Raw genomic sequence first — 19170 nt, 5'->3', positions numbered from 1 at the left:
TTTTTAAGCATTGAGTAAATTCAGAGTGGTGAAAGTGTGATTGTCTCTCTGATTTATGATTGTTTTGTAAAGGTGAAAAAAGGAGGAAATTCTCCAGTGATAATTTGGCGTTTTCACATTTTGGTGCACCAGCTCGTAATTTAGGTTCACCCAAAATTTCTCACAGGGCCTATTGGCACTAAATACCACACATTAGATGTTACCTGTTTTGTCAGTTCCCATGCACAAGTATAATCTCTTAACACAATTTCTACGAAGTACGTAAATAATGTTGTAAATAGGATAAAGGTGCAGCTTGATGTTTGTACATTTAACCACTTTTTTAAAATAAGGACTTAAAGCTGAGGTAGCTTTTCTTTGGCTGTGTTATAAGCATCAGTAAATTGTCATTTCTAGCAATTCACTGCCAGGTCATTAAATATGTAGTATTTGCCGATACGCTGGGCCATTTTCCTACACAATGCACACTTTAAGTATTATAGATTGGCTGTAGTACCTATTGAGGTGGGGCCTCCTACTGTGTATCACTGTAGCGGGATGTTTGATGTTGGTAAGCAAAGAGCATTGTGAGGGTTTTGCTACTAAATGGCTTCCATGACAAAGTCTTCAGTGACAGCTAATGACCTCCAGGCTGAGCCCATGTGTTCACTTGTGTGTTTATAATCTAGATCTTAACAGCTTATGCTATGAAGGTGCTCATCCTGCACTCATCATGTGTTCAATGCCTAAAACAGCACTATTTGTACAGGACAAAAGGACACTTTGTTTATTTAGTGCTATAAATTAATAATTGTGAAGAACATAATTCAGATTTACAACACCTGTGTGACAGTGGGGGTAAACAAAGAATTGAGCTTAAGTTCGTGCTGATACCGATCAGTTTAAAATGACCTTGATCCCTAACAATAAAGTCAGATTTAACTCTGTTTAAACCTAGTAATCTGCTTGCATAGTCCACCAAGAGACTCACACATGTCATAGACTGGCTAAATGTCAAGCATGCTGGAGCTTTGTGTCATTCCCTCCTGAAGCCAGCATGGGTTTCTTTATGTACCACAAACCAAAACCACAGAATTGTCAGTAAACTACAGAAAGGCCACAAAGCACTATATTTTTTTATCAAAAGGAAAGAAAATGTTGTTCTCCAGTGATTAAAGCATTGAACTACACTTCATCAGGCAACATTCAGTGAGTGACTCTTGCAGAGATAAGCCCTAGTTTAGTGGTTGCTTAGTGGAGTCCCACTGTGGCAGCGTTGGGTTAATGTTTAACTGACCCATCTCTGAGATGGACACGGACACGTTTTGATGGTGTCTTGCCTGTGTTGATTCAAGAATAACCCACTAGATTGAGAAAAACGCCATAAACCACAACTCCCACTTTTGTTAATTAAAGCAATTAAGTAATTCCATCCTTTATTGATTGTTGGGTTGTTAAAATGTGAAAAGAAAATGTGATAACGCTAATCCCAGTGGGGTTTTTTTTTAAGATCAGGTGACTTGTTCTGACTTACCAATGGACTAGAACTTCAAGACCCAAAGATTGTATGTTTCCGCTGATCCTCACATTTAAACAACAGAATTTTGTGAAATCAATCACTTGTTGAAGACTTTACAACCTTTGAAATAGTTGCGGTTAAATTTTTATTGGCATTCTTACTTTTAAAAACACAGACCAGAAGATGGACCTGCTTGTGCTGCTGGCATGCATGCTTTTATTGAGTTGACTAAAACTGACATTTTCAGCTAACATCTGTTCCAACTTTCCGTTTTCCAGTTTCTGTGTTGAAATGTCTGTTTTAAGGTGTTGAATAGCATCTGCAGTGTTTTTTCTTCCTGCGTTTCTTCTGACTTTTTTTGATGTTTTCCCCTGAGCGGTGCTTGCTGGCACAGAATCAACACTGGTTTCCGTTGAGTGGTATCCTGGGCTAGTGGTCTGATTTGCACCAGCGCAACCTGCAGATGTTGGATTGGACAGAAATCTGGGGAGTTTGGAGGCCTGGTCAATGTCTTGGGCTCTTTGTCGTGTTCCTCAAGCTCTTCCTGGGCAGTTTTCACAATGCAGCGAGGTGCATTATCTTGCTGGGGGAGGCTGCTGCCATGGGGAGGTGGTGTGCCTGGTCTGCAACGTTTTCTGGTACAGCAATATTAATATGAGTTTTAGGAACCAAGGTTTCCCAGCAAAACATCACATTGTACCAAAATGATCAAGGTTGTTCACTTCATGTGTCAGTATTTTTAGTGTCCTGCCTCATCTGTGGGAATATGGATGGATGGACGTGTGCATGCATGTATGAACACGTGGAAACAAACGTATAAGTAACTGAGCTTTGAATTAGATTAATTATCCCCTGACAACTGCTCAAAGCTGTTAGCAGCATTTAAATAAGCGCACTTTTGAAATAACCGCCCAATTCAGATGAAACCATAGACAGACTGGAAAAGCAAAATTCCATCCATTTCATAAAGGGAAGAAACACCCATTTTTTTCAGCTTTACTGAGCTATTTGAGTTGATGTAAACAAATGTTATGACCTATTAGACAATAGCTGAAACACCACACAGGAACACACTGAGCTCCAGTGATACACCCATGACCATGAAACGTATGATTAGGTTTTAAACGTGGAGTCACACAGTGACTGACTGCAGGAGTGAAGCAGCTCATTGACTCAGAGCTGACTGTAATCCACAAGTCTCCCTCTGATTCATTTTAATCCACAGAAAATATCTATAATTTGAACAGCTGTGAATCACACACTTCCTGTAAAGTTCATGCGGCTACCCAGATTGGTGTGTAGGACAGGTACTTTGTAAAAAAGATTGACAAATACTGTAAGACAAAACAAACATAGATAGAGGTGTGTGTGTGTGTGTGAGGTTAAGGACCTATGAGTAGCATTAGCTATAAAATACAGTCAGTAATTTTCAATCTGAGGCATTTAGCAAAGTTTTAAAGGCATTAAGCCGAAGAGACACAACAATAATTATCTCCCTCGGGCTTAAATATTAATCAACTTATCCTGTAGTGGATAAAGCTTGTAGTATAAAAAAACATGAAGGATGCTTTAATTATCAATGTAGGCTTTCACACACTTGTTAAACATCGTTTTATTCTAATTTAATACATCCTGCCGCTTCTTTTCACAGCAAAATCCCAGGCTTCACGTGGGGATAAAGTAGTTCTGAAACACTATTTGTACATCTTTACTGTCCCATTTAAAGCCAGACAGATGTAGGGTTGCAGGTGAAGGAAGGTGAAGCGCTACACAGTGCTCATAAAGTCAAGGCATTTATCAAACACAGAATTAGGCTAATGGGATAGAGAGGCTCTCTGTTGAGTGCTCTCTGGGTAATCTGTGCTCAGAAAAATGAACAAAACCTGAAGTAGAGAGTTTGTAAACCAGTTCAAAAAGCTGCCTGCAGCGCAACAAGGGGCTGTAGTTGACAGAATGCCAGTGCTCCTGTCTGTTTTGCCCTTAGATGGCAATTGGAGATTGTTTTACACAACCTTATAGCAACAAAACCAAGTCTATTCAAATCCAGATGTTCTAAGAAAGTAAAAACAAAGTGTGTGTGTGTGTGTGTGTGTTTGTAATATACTCAGGTATAAGGTATGTGTGCTTACCTCCTGGCACTTTGGTCTCTACTGACAGTTTAAGGAGTTACAGGTCAACTCGATGAACTGTGATTCAATTTTTTTGTCTTTTTCTAGCCAGAGTGGAATTTTTTGGCACCCTACCAAAGAAAGTTTGGGAGTTTTTGGGCAGCACCATAGGAAAATCACAGGTGCCACATTAATAAGAATTGAACAAAAAAAAAGAAAGAAAATAAACCAGTTTGGTTGAGATTTTTTTGTAGTCAAGCATAGTGGACATTTTTGTTTATCAAAGGGTTATAAATAACAAGAATTGTAGATTTCTTTAAATTAAGGTAACATATTTATTGTCTGTACTGGACACAGACAGGAAGAACCTTGGGATAACATTATAATGTTTGGTGCACTATATAATCAGTACAAAAGGTTATAGTTTGAGAGTCTGACTCACTTGATGCAGGCTGCAGGTAGCCGTTAGAGCTGCTCGTTTAATGCACCATTCGCCTTCCTTTTTCTTATCTACATGTAATAATTTTTTTCCCCCAACAGCCTCTGAGCGGCAACTACATCCTAGTAATGGCAGGTTTTTCCAAAAATATTCCATAGTGCAGTAAGACGGGCCTTTTTGGGTCTTTTGGTGAATGGTTGTAAACATCCACAAAGAATATTTTTAGAACATTTTCTGTGTCACAGGGATGTTCTCACATGTTTGGCCATTGGCTAAGGAAAAAGCACGACTATTTTATGGGTGTAATAGATTTAGCCAATTACTCTTGTGATTGGCCAGTATAGATTTTTTTCAGGGCCCGGACTGATACTGATTAGTGTTACTCAAGAAGCAATAACTGATATTTGGAACCCTTTTATATTAGCAATAAAAATAAAATCTTCAAATGCCTTTTTTAAAAAATGTTTTATATTTTAAAAGATAACATTGCAACATTTATCCTTTAGTGCTGATAGGCTTTTATTGGTTGTGTACAACCAGATCACATAGTGCTGTGGGGGGAAATTCACAATTTCTTAATTTGTTTTTCTCTTGAAAATGTGTTCTTTTCCGATCTGTGTGGATTGTGATTAAGTCATAAAATGAAAACCATATAGTTCTCCCTTTACTTGATATTGCCAAACAGGATGCTGTATGGCAGTTGCTTAAAATGCTTTTAAATTGGCTGTATGTACCAAGATAATGTATGTTAATACCATGATAGTGTTTAAATGGATTAGTGTGATCTCGAAATTAAAAATCAAAAGCAATTCTTTATTATTTGGGATCTATTGAAATCAATTTGTTCAAACATTGCAATGGTTATTATTATTATTTATTAGGTAAGATTGTAGATGTGACGTGCAGACCAAATGCTGTTCATCACACAGATGCAGGCCTGTCCAATTTTCTTCAGATTTTCCTCTTGTTATTCTTACCTCCCCTCTTGGAATCTCTCTGCAATATTCTGCTCCCTCACACTCCCTCTTCAACCTCCTACACACAAGCACACAAATCCTGTCTCGCCTCCTCCCGTCTCCATCACATTCTTAGACTCTCTTCTCTCTGTCTTTTTTTGGGTTGCTTTCGAGGAGGTTGAACACAGTAAACACTCACACAGTGCAGACAGAGCCTGGGGGTCTTCAGAGTGATGCCAGTGTTTCAGACAAGTTGACATTTCCCACCCAGTGTCTGCCGTGTGTGCACCGGTGTGTGAGCGTCAGTGTGTGTGTGTGCATGTGTGTGTGCTCCCTCTGCTCTGGAATGCCATAGTGTGTAATTAGTCTATTGTCCTAGCAGCATTTTCTATGCTAATTAACCTTGCCTTCTCCTGTGGAATGCTCACAGGCTGTCTGGCTCTCTGGTTGGCTGTGGAGGAGCCGTCTAGATGTCTGATTGGTTATCTGGGTGTACAGTAGATGGTGTTTTTGTAGAGGAATCTGCACACATGGCGTCTTCTGCCCTCCTTGTCTGGGAGTTAAATGACTAATTTATTCTCTCACCCTGGGATCGAAGCTCATTAAAGCAGAGCAGGGGCTTTGTCAGTGGGAAATGCCATGGAAGTAGACCCGTGACCCATTTTTGGGCTTGAATCTGGGAAGGAAACAAATTTAATTGCCTTTCAGTCACAGTGGCATGTGTCCAAATAAGCATGCGTCAGCAAAAAATATTATACGGTGTGCTTATAATGGCTTAAATTAGAGCCGTATTTACACTGTGTTTTTAAGGCTGGTGTTGATAATTAAGTCTTTGTAAACAATTAAATAATGATAAATCGGCTGCTGTTGTACTTTTACATCCCTGCATAGCATAAACTTTACACGAACTCATTTATTTTTTTATTAAGAGTCTCACACTGTGTAGTTTGCAAAGAAACCTTTATTGCTGCAACATTTTGGTGCTCGACCTTCATTAGACAAATCCTACCAAGGTTTTGTAGCAAACATACAAGTATTAGTTGGTGCCACTAAATGACCTCTAAAATGTCTTTGGTATTTTTGTGCGTTATCACACAGATATGTGTGGAAAAAGTCAAAAATATCACAGTGGAGATAATCTTAATTCATGAACCAGCCATAAAATGTAAAGAAAATGTGGTAATTTAGCCACATGTGGGACTTGATGGACTATGACTTATACTATAGCCCTTTTCAGACAGGCACTCCTCTCTGTTACTCTTACGGCATCTGAACTTGTCAGCTTCGTGTTTGAATGAGCTCCCTGGTCCCTTTTTTGTAAAAGTTGTGATGACAATCTTACTTGGACCAAGTAACATTTATGTTTTTTTGTTGTTGTTTTATTTCATTTAAAAATATTGATCTAAAAGCATCACTTTGCTTTACAATTTCACATCAATTACAAACTGAAAATGTCCATTAAAAAAAAAAAAAAAAAAAAACATTTCTTGCAATGTTAACAGAACTGCTCAAGTTAATGAGGCTCACCTGTAATGCGTGTAATCTGGACTACAGTTTGTTGGCTCCAGCAGATTGTAGGAGTTGTTCCTCTGTCAGGATATTTTTATTTAACTTACTGTAAAGTATTAGTTACATTATCATCCCACCTATGATGAATATTCAGTGTTTAGGAAATCATAGATACACTAGCCTTAGTTGTTTGGTTGGTTTGATCAGCTGCTATTCAGATTCAGTCTTTTTTTCCCTTGGATGGCTCATAGGGAACATGAACGTTAAAGTGATCTGTGTCTAAATTAGGGAAAAACGTGACTTTAACAAATTGAAGCCAGTAATATTTTGTCTCCCATGTCTGAAAAGCGCTCACGTTAAGACCTGGCTTTGGCAGGAAAGAGTGAAACAACTCATAACATTAAATCATTTATTTCTTAAAAATTCATGAAGGTGAACTATAAAGGCCAACTACAAAGAAAAAGTACCTAAAAAATGTCTCAATCAAAATTTAAAAAAAAAGAATAAAACCAAAAGATCAATCCAACAGAGCAGCTATCTTCCTGAATAACCAACAGAAAAGAAACACAGAATGATACACTCACTGGCAGCAGCACCCCTGTGTCTTTAACAATGATTAACTACCATTGTACATAAATGTGTGCAGATACAGGGTAATTTGAGCAGTGAACATGCCTAAGTGAATAAATTAGCAAGAGGTACAGCAGTGAGTTGCTCACATCAAATCACAGCTGCCACAGGCAACTTCCTTATCAACCAAGTTACAACCCCAGCTGAGCATGTTCATGCACCTGGGGGTCTTGTTCATGCTGAGGGCAACATGCAGTGTGACATTTACTGATGGATTACTGCAGTGATGCAGATATTCTGGATTTACCAGTCGACCTGCATTTAAACTCTCATATATGGTCCTAGCTCTGAATTGAGGCTGATTGTATGTACCTGGTCTGATCTACAGCAGACATGTTGCAGTGAGACAGTGAGCCAGAACAGTACGAGGACCCTGAAACAGAGGAATTCAGACATTATTGCTTTTTATTACTTATTGACAACAAAGCATTTTAATGTTCAAAATGAGCATTTCAGGGTCATTTGAGAAAGCCTTGGTATGGTTTATAGAACAGCTTTGCTTTAGTTAGGCTTAAAAACAATAAAATGTGTCCTTTCAATATTTATTCAATCATTTTTATTGACTTTATACTGTAGTTGTCTTTCATTTGATTTTAAATTTCTGTTTCAAAGTGTGGCTATTTTTATGTGCACTGTTGCTGTTTGTACTGTGAAGTACAGCGCCGGTGTTTTTTGTTACTTCAGTACACGTTGTACAACTGCCCAAGTGCATTGACGGTCTTGTATTGTGTTTGTGGAGGCATTTCTTCCTGTGATTATGTGGCGATTATGTGACAGGATGTTGTGTTGCTGCAGCTGATACCGTGGCTGTTGGTGCACCTTTTGTTGCTGTCGAGGATCAGCTGATCAGGCTCTTATTTTTGTGCTAGTGTTCCTAAATATCACACTTTTCCCAGAGGGAGATGCAGGAGCAAGCAGTGAACATGTAGTGTGGATGTACTTTTTAAAAATGTGTAATTTAATTTATGAATAAGAAATTTGTCAGTGGCAATTTTTTAATTTTTTCAAATGAAGCCATATTCAGGTTTGCGGTCTGGTCTGTGAACTATAAAGTTTTTTTAAATCATCTATTTTAGTGGTGAGTTGGTGGTTAGCACCGTTGCCTCGCAGCTAGAAGGTCGCCGGTTCGCATCCCGGTGAGGACACCCGGGATCTTTCTGCGTGGAGTTTGCATGTTCTCCCCGTGCAGCGTGGGTTCTCTCCGGGTTCTCCGGCTTCCTCCCACACAGTCCAAAGTTGAGGTTAATTGGTGATTCTAAATTGTCTGTAGGTGTGAATGTGAGTGTGCTTGGTTGTCTGTCTCTAAGTGTAGCCCTGTGATAGACTGGTGACCTGTCCACGGTGTCCTCTGCCTTCGCCCTAAGTCAGCTGGGATCGGCTCCAGCCCCCTGTGACCCTTGTGAGGATTAAGTGGTGTGTAAATGTATAGATGATGGATGGATCTATTTTAGTGCAAAAAGCTACAGTTTAAGCCTTATGTCATTATCACTTTAACATTTTTTTTATTTTTTATTTTTTTAGTGAATTCCTGAGTTATTAGTAGCATTGTTTTTACTAATTGCAAAACCAAAAATATCAGCATCACTTGGCACCAAGACTGCATGAATTATGAGGCTGAAACCACATCTAAATGATGTGTAGGCCTACTACTTGCGTTATTTGGTTATTAACTGGCTATTTGATCATGTAGGAATAAAAGACTGGTACTGAATGAGTGGAAAACTGTTCCACTTGTTATTTTATCCTTTATCAAGACAAGTGAATGCCACAAAAATACAATCCTGTCTCAGACTGTCTGAATAGACAGTATGAGTACTGTGCAGGTGCTGCAACAGTGTAGGCGTGAGTGCAGACCAGACTGTAGTAGCTCCCGGCTTCCTGCAGCTACCCTTCAGCCGTCATCATCATTCTCATCCCTATGAACTGAGAGACCAGGAGCCCGAAGATGTTGTCATATCCCCAGTGAGCCAGTCTGAGCTCAGCTTGCCACACACTACAGGATGAGCTCATACTCTATTACTTATTCATAGAGTCTGTCACACAGGCTGACGCAACCACAGACAGACGTGCTGTTTAAAGGAGGTGGAGAGGCATGCATGCAGTACAGGCTGGCAAGAGTAAGGCTGATCGGCATTCACCAGAGGCAACCAGAGGCAGGATGCAGAGGATATTTTTGACCTAGAAAAAAAAAAAAAAGACATCCAAAAGTCCAGTATGTTTTTGTGTAACACCCCGCAGATCGGTCTCTTGCTGTTTCATGCTTGGCTGTGTCTTTGTGTGCGAATGACAAAATGTGCTTGAAATTTGGCAGTTTCTTACTCAGAGAAGAGAACTGGCAGCATGTCTGATGGAAGCTCCGTGTTTCATTCTGCCACTGTTTTAACATGCTGGGGTCCTTTTTGTTGGTCTCATTGGTTGTAATTAGTAAGCATATTCTTCAACTGATGGCTGCTTTTGGACTGCAGGCACCCTCTTGTTTTCTCTTTTTAAACCAGTCAGTGGAAATTTGACCCCATGTTACAGGCGTCAGAGAAACACTTATAAAGGGCCTCAATGGACAGAGATGACTGATAGGATAAACAAACTGAGTTGCAGTTATTGTAATTCAGTCATTCATTGTTGGGAGAGGAGATTTTGTGTTGTGTTTCGCCCTGCCCGTGTTATTTTTAGACACACAAAAGCTATATTAATTTAACACATTTCTTATCAACTGAAGAAATGTGTTGTTTAGACGAGCTATTTCTTTGTGTGAACTTAGAACAATGTAACAAAAAAAACCTACGCTCTGATTGTATGGATATTGTATTTTGTAACAAATTAATAGTGAAGTTGTTGTAAAAAGTATATCCAACATTTTTATTTTATTTTTAATTTAAAAAATCCCTGTCAGCCAGTTTATTGTTATTGGATTGAATATTCTATATAAGATCACGCGGTGGTTAGCACTGTCGCCTCGCAGCTAGAAGGTCGCCAGTTCGCGTCCTGGTGAGGACACCTGGGATCTTTCTGCGTGGAGTTTGCATGTTCTCCCCGTGCAGTGTGGGTTCTCTCCAGGTTCTCCGGCTTCCTCCCACACAGTCCAAAGTTGAGGTTAATTGGTGATTCTAATTTGTCCGTCGGTGTGAATATGAGTGTGCTTGGTTGTCTGTCTCTAAGTGTAGCCCTGTGATAGACTGGTGACCTGTCCACGGTGTCCCCTGCTTTCACCCTGAGTCAGCTGGGATAGACTTCAGCCCCCCCACGACCCTAGTGAGGATTAAGCGGTGTATAGATAATGGATGGATGGGATTCAGTTGGCCTATATTTTGCACATCATGTGCGATATAACATCAGAACCATAGAAACAAAAGCAATAACAACTGAACCAATATGCCTCTAAAACTTTATCCAGCATCTCGATCAAGGACATTTTAGCAGTAAAAGTTACACAGGGGATGGAGCCATTACCTTCAGGCTAAGCATCGATAATTGGGCCAGATTAAAAGTCATTTCCAGCAGAATTGCTCGTCTAATTAACTCGACTAGCAAGTAGTTCTTCTCTATACGCATTCCCTCTATACACATCAGGGTGATGAGAGCTTAAAGACACAGTGATTCCTGCTAGTGTCGTTTGTCTCGGCTCTCTTTGTGTTTGAAGAAAATGGTAACAAATAAGGTCACCTGCCTGACACTGTCTTGTATTTCCCTCAGCGACTCCTATTTACTTGTGTCAAAACCTTGGTATCTGTAACACACACATGCACCCACACACACTGACATACAAACACTGTCCTAAACACACAGTGGTAGCTAGGGCAGCTCACCTGATGAATATAATCATCTCAGTATCCACAGTTACAAGCCTGCTACTGCCTTTAGATTTTTAACTGAGAACGTTTGCAGTTCAAAGCTGGCAAAATGCAGAGATGTACAATACTTGTGCTAGAATTCAGACTTAGATTAAGATACATTTGTGTTTGTTAAAAAACTCCTACATAGTATTTTATAACAGCTCCTAATAATCTTAGCAGGGTGTAAAGGTTTGCATGTCGACTTGTAACTGCAATTATGCAGATTTAAGGTCCGGACAAACTGAATAAATGTTGGTGAAGACGCAACATTAGCAGCGACTGCCCCTCCTCTTAAACAAAGATTTAAATACCAGATTAGAGTGTGTTTGTGTTGGGCAGGGTTTAGGTGTGAATCTATGTCAGTGTGAAGCAAGATGCTTGATCCCTGGCTGCCAGAAAACAATGCTGTGTTGCTGGAAAACTGATTCTGAAATGCACATATAAATATTGTGAAATGGTAGTTTCCTGTATGATAAATGTTGCTGTCTCACAAAAAGCATCTTTGGTGTGATGACTTTTGTAACATACAACTTGAACTTCTAAAAAATGTTCTTCTGAGCAACACGCAGCGGTAACATAACATGAAATGAGCAAGGATTAAAGATGATACTGGGTTGATGATGAGAGACATAAGTTTCACACTGTTCAGCAATTTAGCAGCTTCCCCTGGAAGTGCTTCTTAACTGACTGAAAACATATGAGTGTTTTTTGTTAAAAGACACAGGTGCTGTGTATGGCATGTAAGTATGCACGTTGAGCAAGAGAAAAGTTGTCTTAAAAAATGGTTGACTTCATTGTAGATATGCAATATTCTGTCAGATGGCATGAAATAATGGTTATTATATCTGACCGTAGTTCTGAAACTTCAACTTTCTGTCCAGAATGCACACACACTGAACATGGCAGAAAGAGGGTGGAGACTGTTTATTGTCAGTACAAATAGACATCTGACAACCAACCAGTGCTATTATCCCTCCGTCTGTATGTGTGTGTGTGTTCAGAGGGCTGTAAATGATTGTGTTTTTCCAGTTGAGCAGAGCTATTGTGGCTGTGTATCCTGAAGACACAAACAATCTGACACAAACATAGTGGAGATGTCTTGTTGACGCCTTGATTCAATAAGTTGTCATGAAGCTCCTTCCAAAAAGGAATTATATAAATACAATTTATAATTACTAGGAATGAAAGTAGGAGATCTATTCGACTGATTCCCAGCTGTTCTTAGGACTCCAGATGGAGAAATGAGGGAAGGATGAAAGAAGGGAGGAGATTAAAATTACATTTATTTACACAATAGCTTTTCTCTGTAATTTGGCATTCGTGTGGAATTTGTAGGGGCACAGAACTTTACTGGCATTACTCTATTCCCACACTTATGGTAATATATCTAGTAGGATGTGTGAGACGTGTGTCTGTACTCTACACACAACGCACAATAGTCGCTCTCACTACTGAGTCACTGGCAGGAGGATGTGTGTGTTTTGTGTGAATAAATACAGAGGCAGATTGACTGCTGAGTCATCCAATTGAGAATTTTCACTCCATGTGCTCAATTCTTACAAATTTGATGTCTAAAATGTGTTTTTTTTCTTCTTTTCTTTCCTCCCCTTGTCCTCTTTCTCTGTCCTTTCTGTTTTTCCATCTTCAGGACCAGTTTGATAATCTGGACAAACACACTCAGTGGGGGATTGACTTTCTTGAGCGCTACGCAAAGTTTGTCAAGGAGAGGCTGGACATAGAGCAAAACTACGCCAAGCAGCTACGGTACAGACGTGCATACACACACAATAACAATACCTATATAAGTATAAACCTTCTTACATGTGGGATACACAGTTTTCCTTTATTTATGTCTTTGTCTCACTTGTACGAAAAATAGAAGAACCCCATCAATGCTAAAGAAGTTGTAGTGCACATTACTTGCATCTGATCTGACTTATTTAAATACAGTATCTTCTGGGAGTGAATCCTTATCAAATATTTACATAGCCTGCATCACACCACATTTTGCTTAAATAACTCTGCAGACTCATGCTGGGATCAGACAACGTTTGTCTTTTGAGGTATAAGATTAGGTGCTCATAGAGTCGTAAATTCTTTATGTGGCTTGACTGAGAGACACGACAGACTACACCACTGACCCCGACCAGCCGTGGTTGGCGGCCTTCTCACCGTTCCACCTGGCAACACCAACAATAATCATTGTCATAAGCATGGTGTTATGACTGAAAGTGAACCCAGCTCGCAGAAAGCGGATAAGTGTGTTGGAGGGTAGCTTACATTCTGTAAGGTTATATGAAGAGGTTTGGGAAGGTATTTTATGGAGCCCAGAAGTCATTGTTGTAAAGCCACTGTGCGGCTACTATCCTGTTGTCTGATCTCTGCATAGGTTTTGGGACTGTTTTCACAAGATTTGTCAAGCTGTCTTCATCTCCAATATGTTTAAAATCTCAAGGCTAATTGTAGATGTACAGTTCCTTTTCAGCCATTGATTGATGATCAGCATTGCATATTTAGATTTTTTTCCCAGTTTAAGTAATCTTTTATTGCCTCAAAACTCACACCAGTAAGTAATGCACACCAACTCACCTACAGCTCTACACAAACACTAGTCAGTTAACCTACACTACGCAAGGGCAAGTTGTACTATTGGAATAATTCAGTCATGCATGTTTGGCCAGAAACCCCATTCAGAAGAGGAATAAAAATACAGAAAGCCCCACCCAGTGAGTTGACACGTTTGGTTTTTTGATTTGTAAAATATAAATCTGTTTCTGAGATTAGTGTAAAGGTGGAAATACTAGAAACTAATGCTGCTTATTTCACTGATAATGTATCCTCCAATGATTATAAAACACCATATGGACATGTTAAAACTGTAAAGTAAAATGCTGAAATAAAAGTCAGGTGACTGATATTGTGTTTGTGTATTTGATGTTTATTCCAGTGTATCCCAAGTGCAGCAATTCTTATTAAAAATCAGTCCCAGTGGTTGCTGATTGTGATTTCAAAGGGGGGAAATCTCATGTGAATACACTGAAGTGCACACTGATGCACGCTGCTGCAGCTCTGAAGTCTGAAGAATGATCAAAGATGCAGCTGTCTGTGGAACAGTGTGCATGTTTCAGACAATAAATCAAACAGAAATGCCCCTTATTTTGTAATCGATAACAAGAAAACACGTGTGGGCACACACACACACAAAAAAACACACCTACACACCTACACCTACACTTACACGCACACACATAAACACACTGCTCTGCTCTGCTCATGTTAAATCATTAAGTTGCTGCTTCACTGGAGTCTGTATTGTCAGAGCCTGAGGGAATGGACAGGCAGAGACTTTGATGTTTAAATCTTTGATTCATCTTTAATAATATACTGAGGTCCTCTTGCTCCCTTTCTGTATGAGTGTGTGTGTGTGCCTCTCTCTGGTGTTGTTACTTTTCTCTCCCAGGCTGAAAATACCAGACAGTTTCTTTACCGCTATGTCTGTCTCTGTCTCTTTGCTCTCAGGAACTTGGTGAAGAAATACTGTCCAAAACGCTCTAAAGATGAAGAGCCGAGGTGAGTCATTTTAGATGATTTCTGTTATTGTGAGTGGTGTCCTAAGATCACAATGGACGTCTGCAAGCACAGAAATGGCCTGCCGGACATTTTTATAGATAATGCTTGGTTGTGTTATTTGAAGGACACTGGGTGTGATGTGGTTGCACATATTCTGTCTGCCTGTAGACTTACCAAACAGTTCAACTAGCTGTATGACAAGAGTGCACTGGGGAAATGTGTTGGGCAGATAAGGAACATTTATAGGACTTTAATTATATATTATATTTCACACACAAGGATGCCTTGGTTTGCTATACTTTACAAACATTGGAAAGAAGACCGTTATATTAATCATGTATCCTCAGGTGTTGTCACTACACAGAGAAAGGACACAATTACGTTGTAGGTGTGGAAGGTTTTCTGACTGAGTTTAACAACACAGTAATGTAAAACAGCTTTTCTATGCTGATTCTAAGCTTAATTAGTAAAATTAGTGCAAGATTTCTTCTTGGTATTATACACAGGCTGAATCGCATGACTTGTGTTGATTTTAATTCCGTACACAGACACATGTTTAATGCGTTATTATGTTCCACTATGATACATTAGAAACAGGGAACGCTAACTGTTCTTGATGAAGGCAAGGCTACTCTCTGACTGAACCCAAAAATAAAATTGTGTGGGAATTTGCCTGAAGCATTTAGAAGCATGCACAATTTGCCCATCTGTCAACATAGCAACAAGAAGCTGTAAAGTTACAGTATATTTAAAATCACAGAAGATCAAAATTGTAAATGATGTGTAAGCTAGTTTCCCTCAGATGTTACAAATGATAAAAAAAAAGAAAAAAAATATCATTGCTTTGGAATTTCTAACAAAATGTTGTGGAGTCCTTTTAACAGTCTTTTCTCAGAGATTGTGCTTTAGATTTCAGATCTCCTGTTTTTTGGTAGTTATGTTAATGGTGTCACTGCAGATGCATCTAGCAGGTGACTAGAGACAAAGCATTATCTGTTTTGCCTTAACCATGTGTCCATTTTGCAGGTTCACGTCATGTCTGTCATTCTACTCCATTCTGAATGAACTTAATGACTATGCTGGTCAGAGGGAGGTGGTGGCAGAGGAGATGGCGCATAAGGTTTATGGAGAGCTGATGAGGTACAGCCAAGACCTTAAAGCTGAGAGGAAACATGTGAGTACAGTAACATGTTCATACATCACTCTGATGTTTGCTTTATTTAATAAAAGCGGCACGTACGGTGTGTTTCAGTGATTTTAAGCGCATTTATTACTAGCAGTCATAAGGAAGCTGGTACTGGTTTCGCCTTGTAAATCTATGAGTATGTGTGTGTCATTGTGGCAGTATACCAGGATGGCAACACCTACTGTAGCAGCAACTACTATAAAGCTGGTTTTGAATACCTTGGCAGGTGTTTATACATCGGCCTGTGGACAGATTTTGGTCAAAGTGATTGCTTGTGCCAGATGCAGACGTACAGGACTGTGGGTGAGATTAAAATGAAGGCTGAGTTCAAAGACAGATATGGTCTGACCCCATTAGTACCAAGTACTCATGTAATCATGTAATAATTACAACATTATATGAGGACATGTGGACAGGTGTCCCCGCTGGTGTGATCACATTGCGAAATGGTCTTTGAACATAGCGCTGCGAAAAAATGTCAGAAAACGGATGTTACTGTTTGCCCTTTGTATCCTCTGGTTCACCTCACATGCCTTTGTTTTGTGGTTGGCTTTACTCAAGAGGATAAATATGTTGGATGTGATGTTAACCATCTGTCTTTTAGTCTTCCACCATCTGCTGATGGCATAAACCTGAGAATCTAATTGGATTTGGAAGAACAGCGCCCTCTTCTCTTTTTTGTGCTATATGGCTACTTTCACTCATTGACAAATGCCCTGAGTGTGGAGTTCTGATCTAACTTGTTGACATTTGAGATGCTGATGTTGTAAAACTGGAATGATAGTTACTTTTGTTTGTATTATGATGTTGAAAGACTAGAAATGGCAATTGTTTTCACACTGCCTGGCAGTCATAAGTGTATTTGTAATGTCATGTAATAATGTCATCTTAACTGTGTCAGTGTTTCATATCTCCGTGTCGCACCAGAGCAAAGATTTTTCCGACAATAAAATAACCAGTATTGTTTTAATACTCATCACATAGTCATTTGTCATGGAGATGAATCTGTTTACTTACAAGCTGTTATAATTTAATTTAATTCACAGCCCTTTCAGGACTTTTCTTTTGTATTGGCTTAAGTGATATGTGGAAGGCCATTCTTGGCCATAAATTAATAAAAAATATAATAATGCTTTTCTGTGCGGTGCTTTTCAAAACTAATTCTACAAAGTGCTCAAACAGGGAAGCAAATCAGCTTCAAGAGATAAAAGATAAAGCCAATTCCAACAGTGCAAGATAACAAGGAGTTAGAAAGTTCAAAGGGGAGTAAAAGTCTTTTAAAAAAAAAAACATAAAATAAGATAAATCAAATCAAATCAAATCAAATCAGGAAAGGCCCTTCAATAAAGGTACGTTTTATGAAAGGATTTAAAAGATGTCATTGACTCAGCCAGCATGCTTTCTTCAGGCGTGTTCTTCCAGAGCCTCGGGGTCCCCGACTGCAAATGCTTTGTTCCTTTTAGTTTTCAGCCTCTGGGGCAGATAAAAGGATCTCTGGAGGTCTGAGTAGTGATAGATATAATACTAAGATGAATAATTTGGCAAAGGAAGGTCATGCAGAGCCTTAAAAGTAATCAATGAGAGCTAAAGTTGATTGTAAAGCTCAAGGTCCACTTACAGTTTTAGCCTTTTCTATACTTAGAATATCACCAACAGATCCATCTCCATGACAACAGAATAAACTCCATCCCCTGATTATTTCTGTGTGATACGTTTGAAAGTGCAGATAAAAGGACATGAGAATTAGATTTTTTTTAAAGCCAAACTATATGTGCTTTTTCCAACTAATATTATAAAACGTGGTATTTGCTAAAAATGTGCTCCCCTAATCAGGATTGCAAAACATGACAATAACTGGCTTTGGTAATAAGTAACTAGTTTTCAGTGCAGTTTCATTTGTCATTTTACTGCTTAAATAACTGAACTCTTGTAAATCTCCGACTGTGGCCTCAGCTCTTTTCCTTCCAGTGGATTGTTATTGTGTATGTAATACTTTTGTGTATGTGCACATGTTTAAACGTATATCTCTGTGTTTCTGTGTAAATGTCTTTTGTTTCTGTGTGTGTGTGTGTGTGTGTGTGTGTGTGTGTGGGTGTGTGTGTGGGTGTGTGTGTGTGTCAATAAATGAGCAGCATCTACAGGAGGGCAGGAAGGCTCAGCAGTATTTGGATCATTGCTGGAAACAGATGGACAATGTAAGTGAGGAGGGAGGGAGAAGGAGGAAAAATTGAAGTGTTTAGTATAAACAACCTCTGTTAGGGACAGCCAGCTGCATTCAGCTCATACTTGTTTGCATAAGGAATGAAAGGAATGCTAACAGAGGTAACTGAAGGGCAAATAGGATCCACTGTACCCCCGAATTTCACACTTCACACATGCCGTTATTTAGACGGGAGATAAATATGGCATCTCTGATAATGGAAACAGTTGTTCGAGGTAGCTTTGTGCTGGTATGGCCAAATGAATAGAAAATATAATATTAAAACATTTGTTTCTGACCATGAAAAGACAGCAGTGGCCTTTTCTTCTTCCTGGTAAGCTTCCCAGTCTGCAGGGACCAAGGACAGAGGCCAAGACCAGGAAACACACTCTCACACACACACACACACACACACACACACACACACACAGCACAGCACAGCACAGATCAACCCCTCCCATAGCAAGGCAGGGCCCATGTGCCACATTTGGCCTTTGACAACCTTCCTTCTGGCTCCCAAAAGGCTCCAGAGAGAGACACAGATTCCATTTGGTCACTTCTGAGGTCATTTAATTGCATTAGCGGAGTTCTTTTATAACAATCTGTTCATTACGAGACGTATAATTAACCACTGCGATTCCATAAGAGCTACAAAGCTAATTGCCGCTTGTTAAACTTATAAATAATACATGTCCAGTCACATTTGCTGGCCCGTATCTCGTTAGCCGAGTTACTTCGGCACATCAGCTGGAGAGTGTTTCAGTGTGTGGTCTGCATGACTTTAATAGTGACTACCTAGTGACTGGACTGTAATGTCTCAGCTATTCACTGTGTTTCCTTCACTGCTAATGTAACCCAGATGGTCTGGCAGGAAGTAAACTATCTCTTTGTCTGATTCATCTCCCTCTCATTCACATATTTTGCAGCTTTATTTACTGAGACATGAAATGGAGACAGAGCGATGCAATGAATTGACTATAAAATCTTTGTGTTTCTCGATCTATTTAACACTGTGCCCTCTTTTTCTTTATTTTAGAGCAAAAGGAAGTTTGAGAGAGAGTGTAAGGAAGCAGAGAAATCCCAGGTGACCTACGAACGGTTAGATAACGACATCAACGCCACCAAGTCAGAAGTGGAGAAGGTAGGAAGCAACACCACTGCTGCTGCTGCAAACAAACAAAAACAAAATAGTATGACATTGTCATAAATTATTCTCGGCGTCTCCTTTTTTTTTTTTTTTTTTT

General features: G+C 39.4%; 1 protein-coding gene across 1 annotated transcript in view; it reads left to right on the top strand.

The window, feature by feature from the left end:
- Positions 1-19170, top strand: part of fnbp1l (formin binding protein 1-like) — a 61739-nt gene that overhangs the window by 23258 nt on the left and 19311 nt on the right. Inside the window, exons 2-6 of the mRNA XM_008284293.1 lie at positions 12619-12734; positions 14490-14540; positions 15567-15714; positions 17859-17921; positions 18963-19067. Coding sequence (XP_008282515.1) covers positions 12619-12734; positions 14490-14540; positions 15567-15714; positions 17859-17921; positions 18963-19067 — 483 coding nt within the window. The remainder of the gene's footprint in view (positions 1-12618; positions 12735-14489; positions 14541-15566; positions 15715-17858; positions 17922-18962; positions 19068-19170) is intronic.

The sequence above is a fragment of the Stegastes partitus genome, unplaced genomic scaffold (genome assembly GCF_000690725.1).
Source record: "Stegastes partitus isolate 25-593 unplaced genomic scaffold, Stegastes_partitus-1.0.2 Scaffold353, whole genome shotgun sequence".
NCBI classification, from domain to species: Eukaryota; Metazoa; Chordata; class Actinopteri; family Pomacentridae; genus Stegastes; species Stegastes partitus.
The sequence above is the reverse complement of the archived record's forward strand: the minus strand, read 5'-3'. Positions and strand labels throughout refer to the sequence as shown.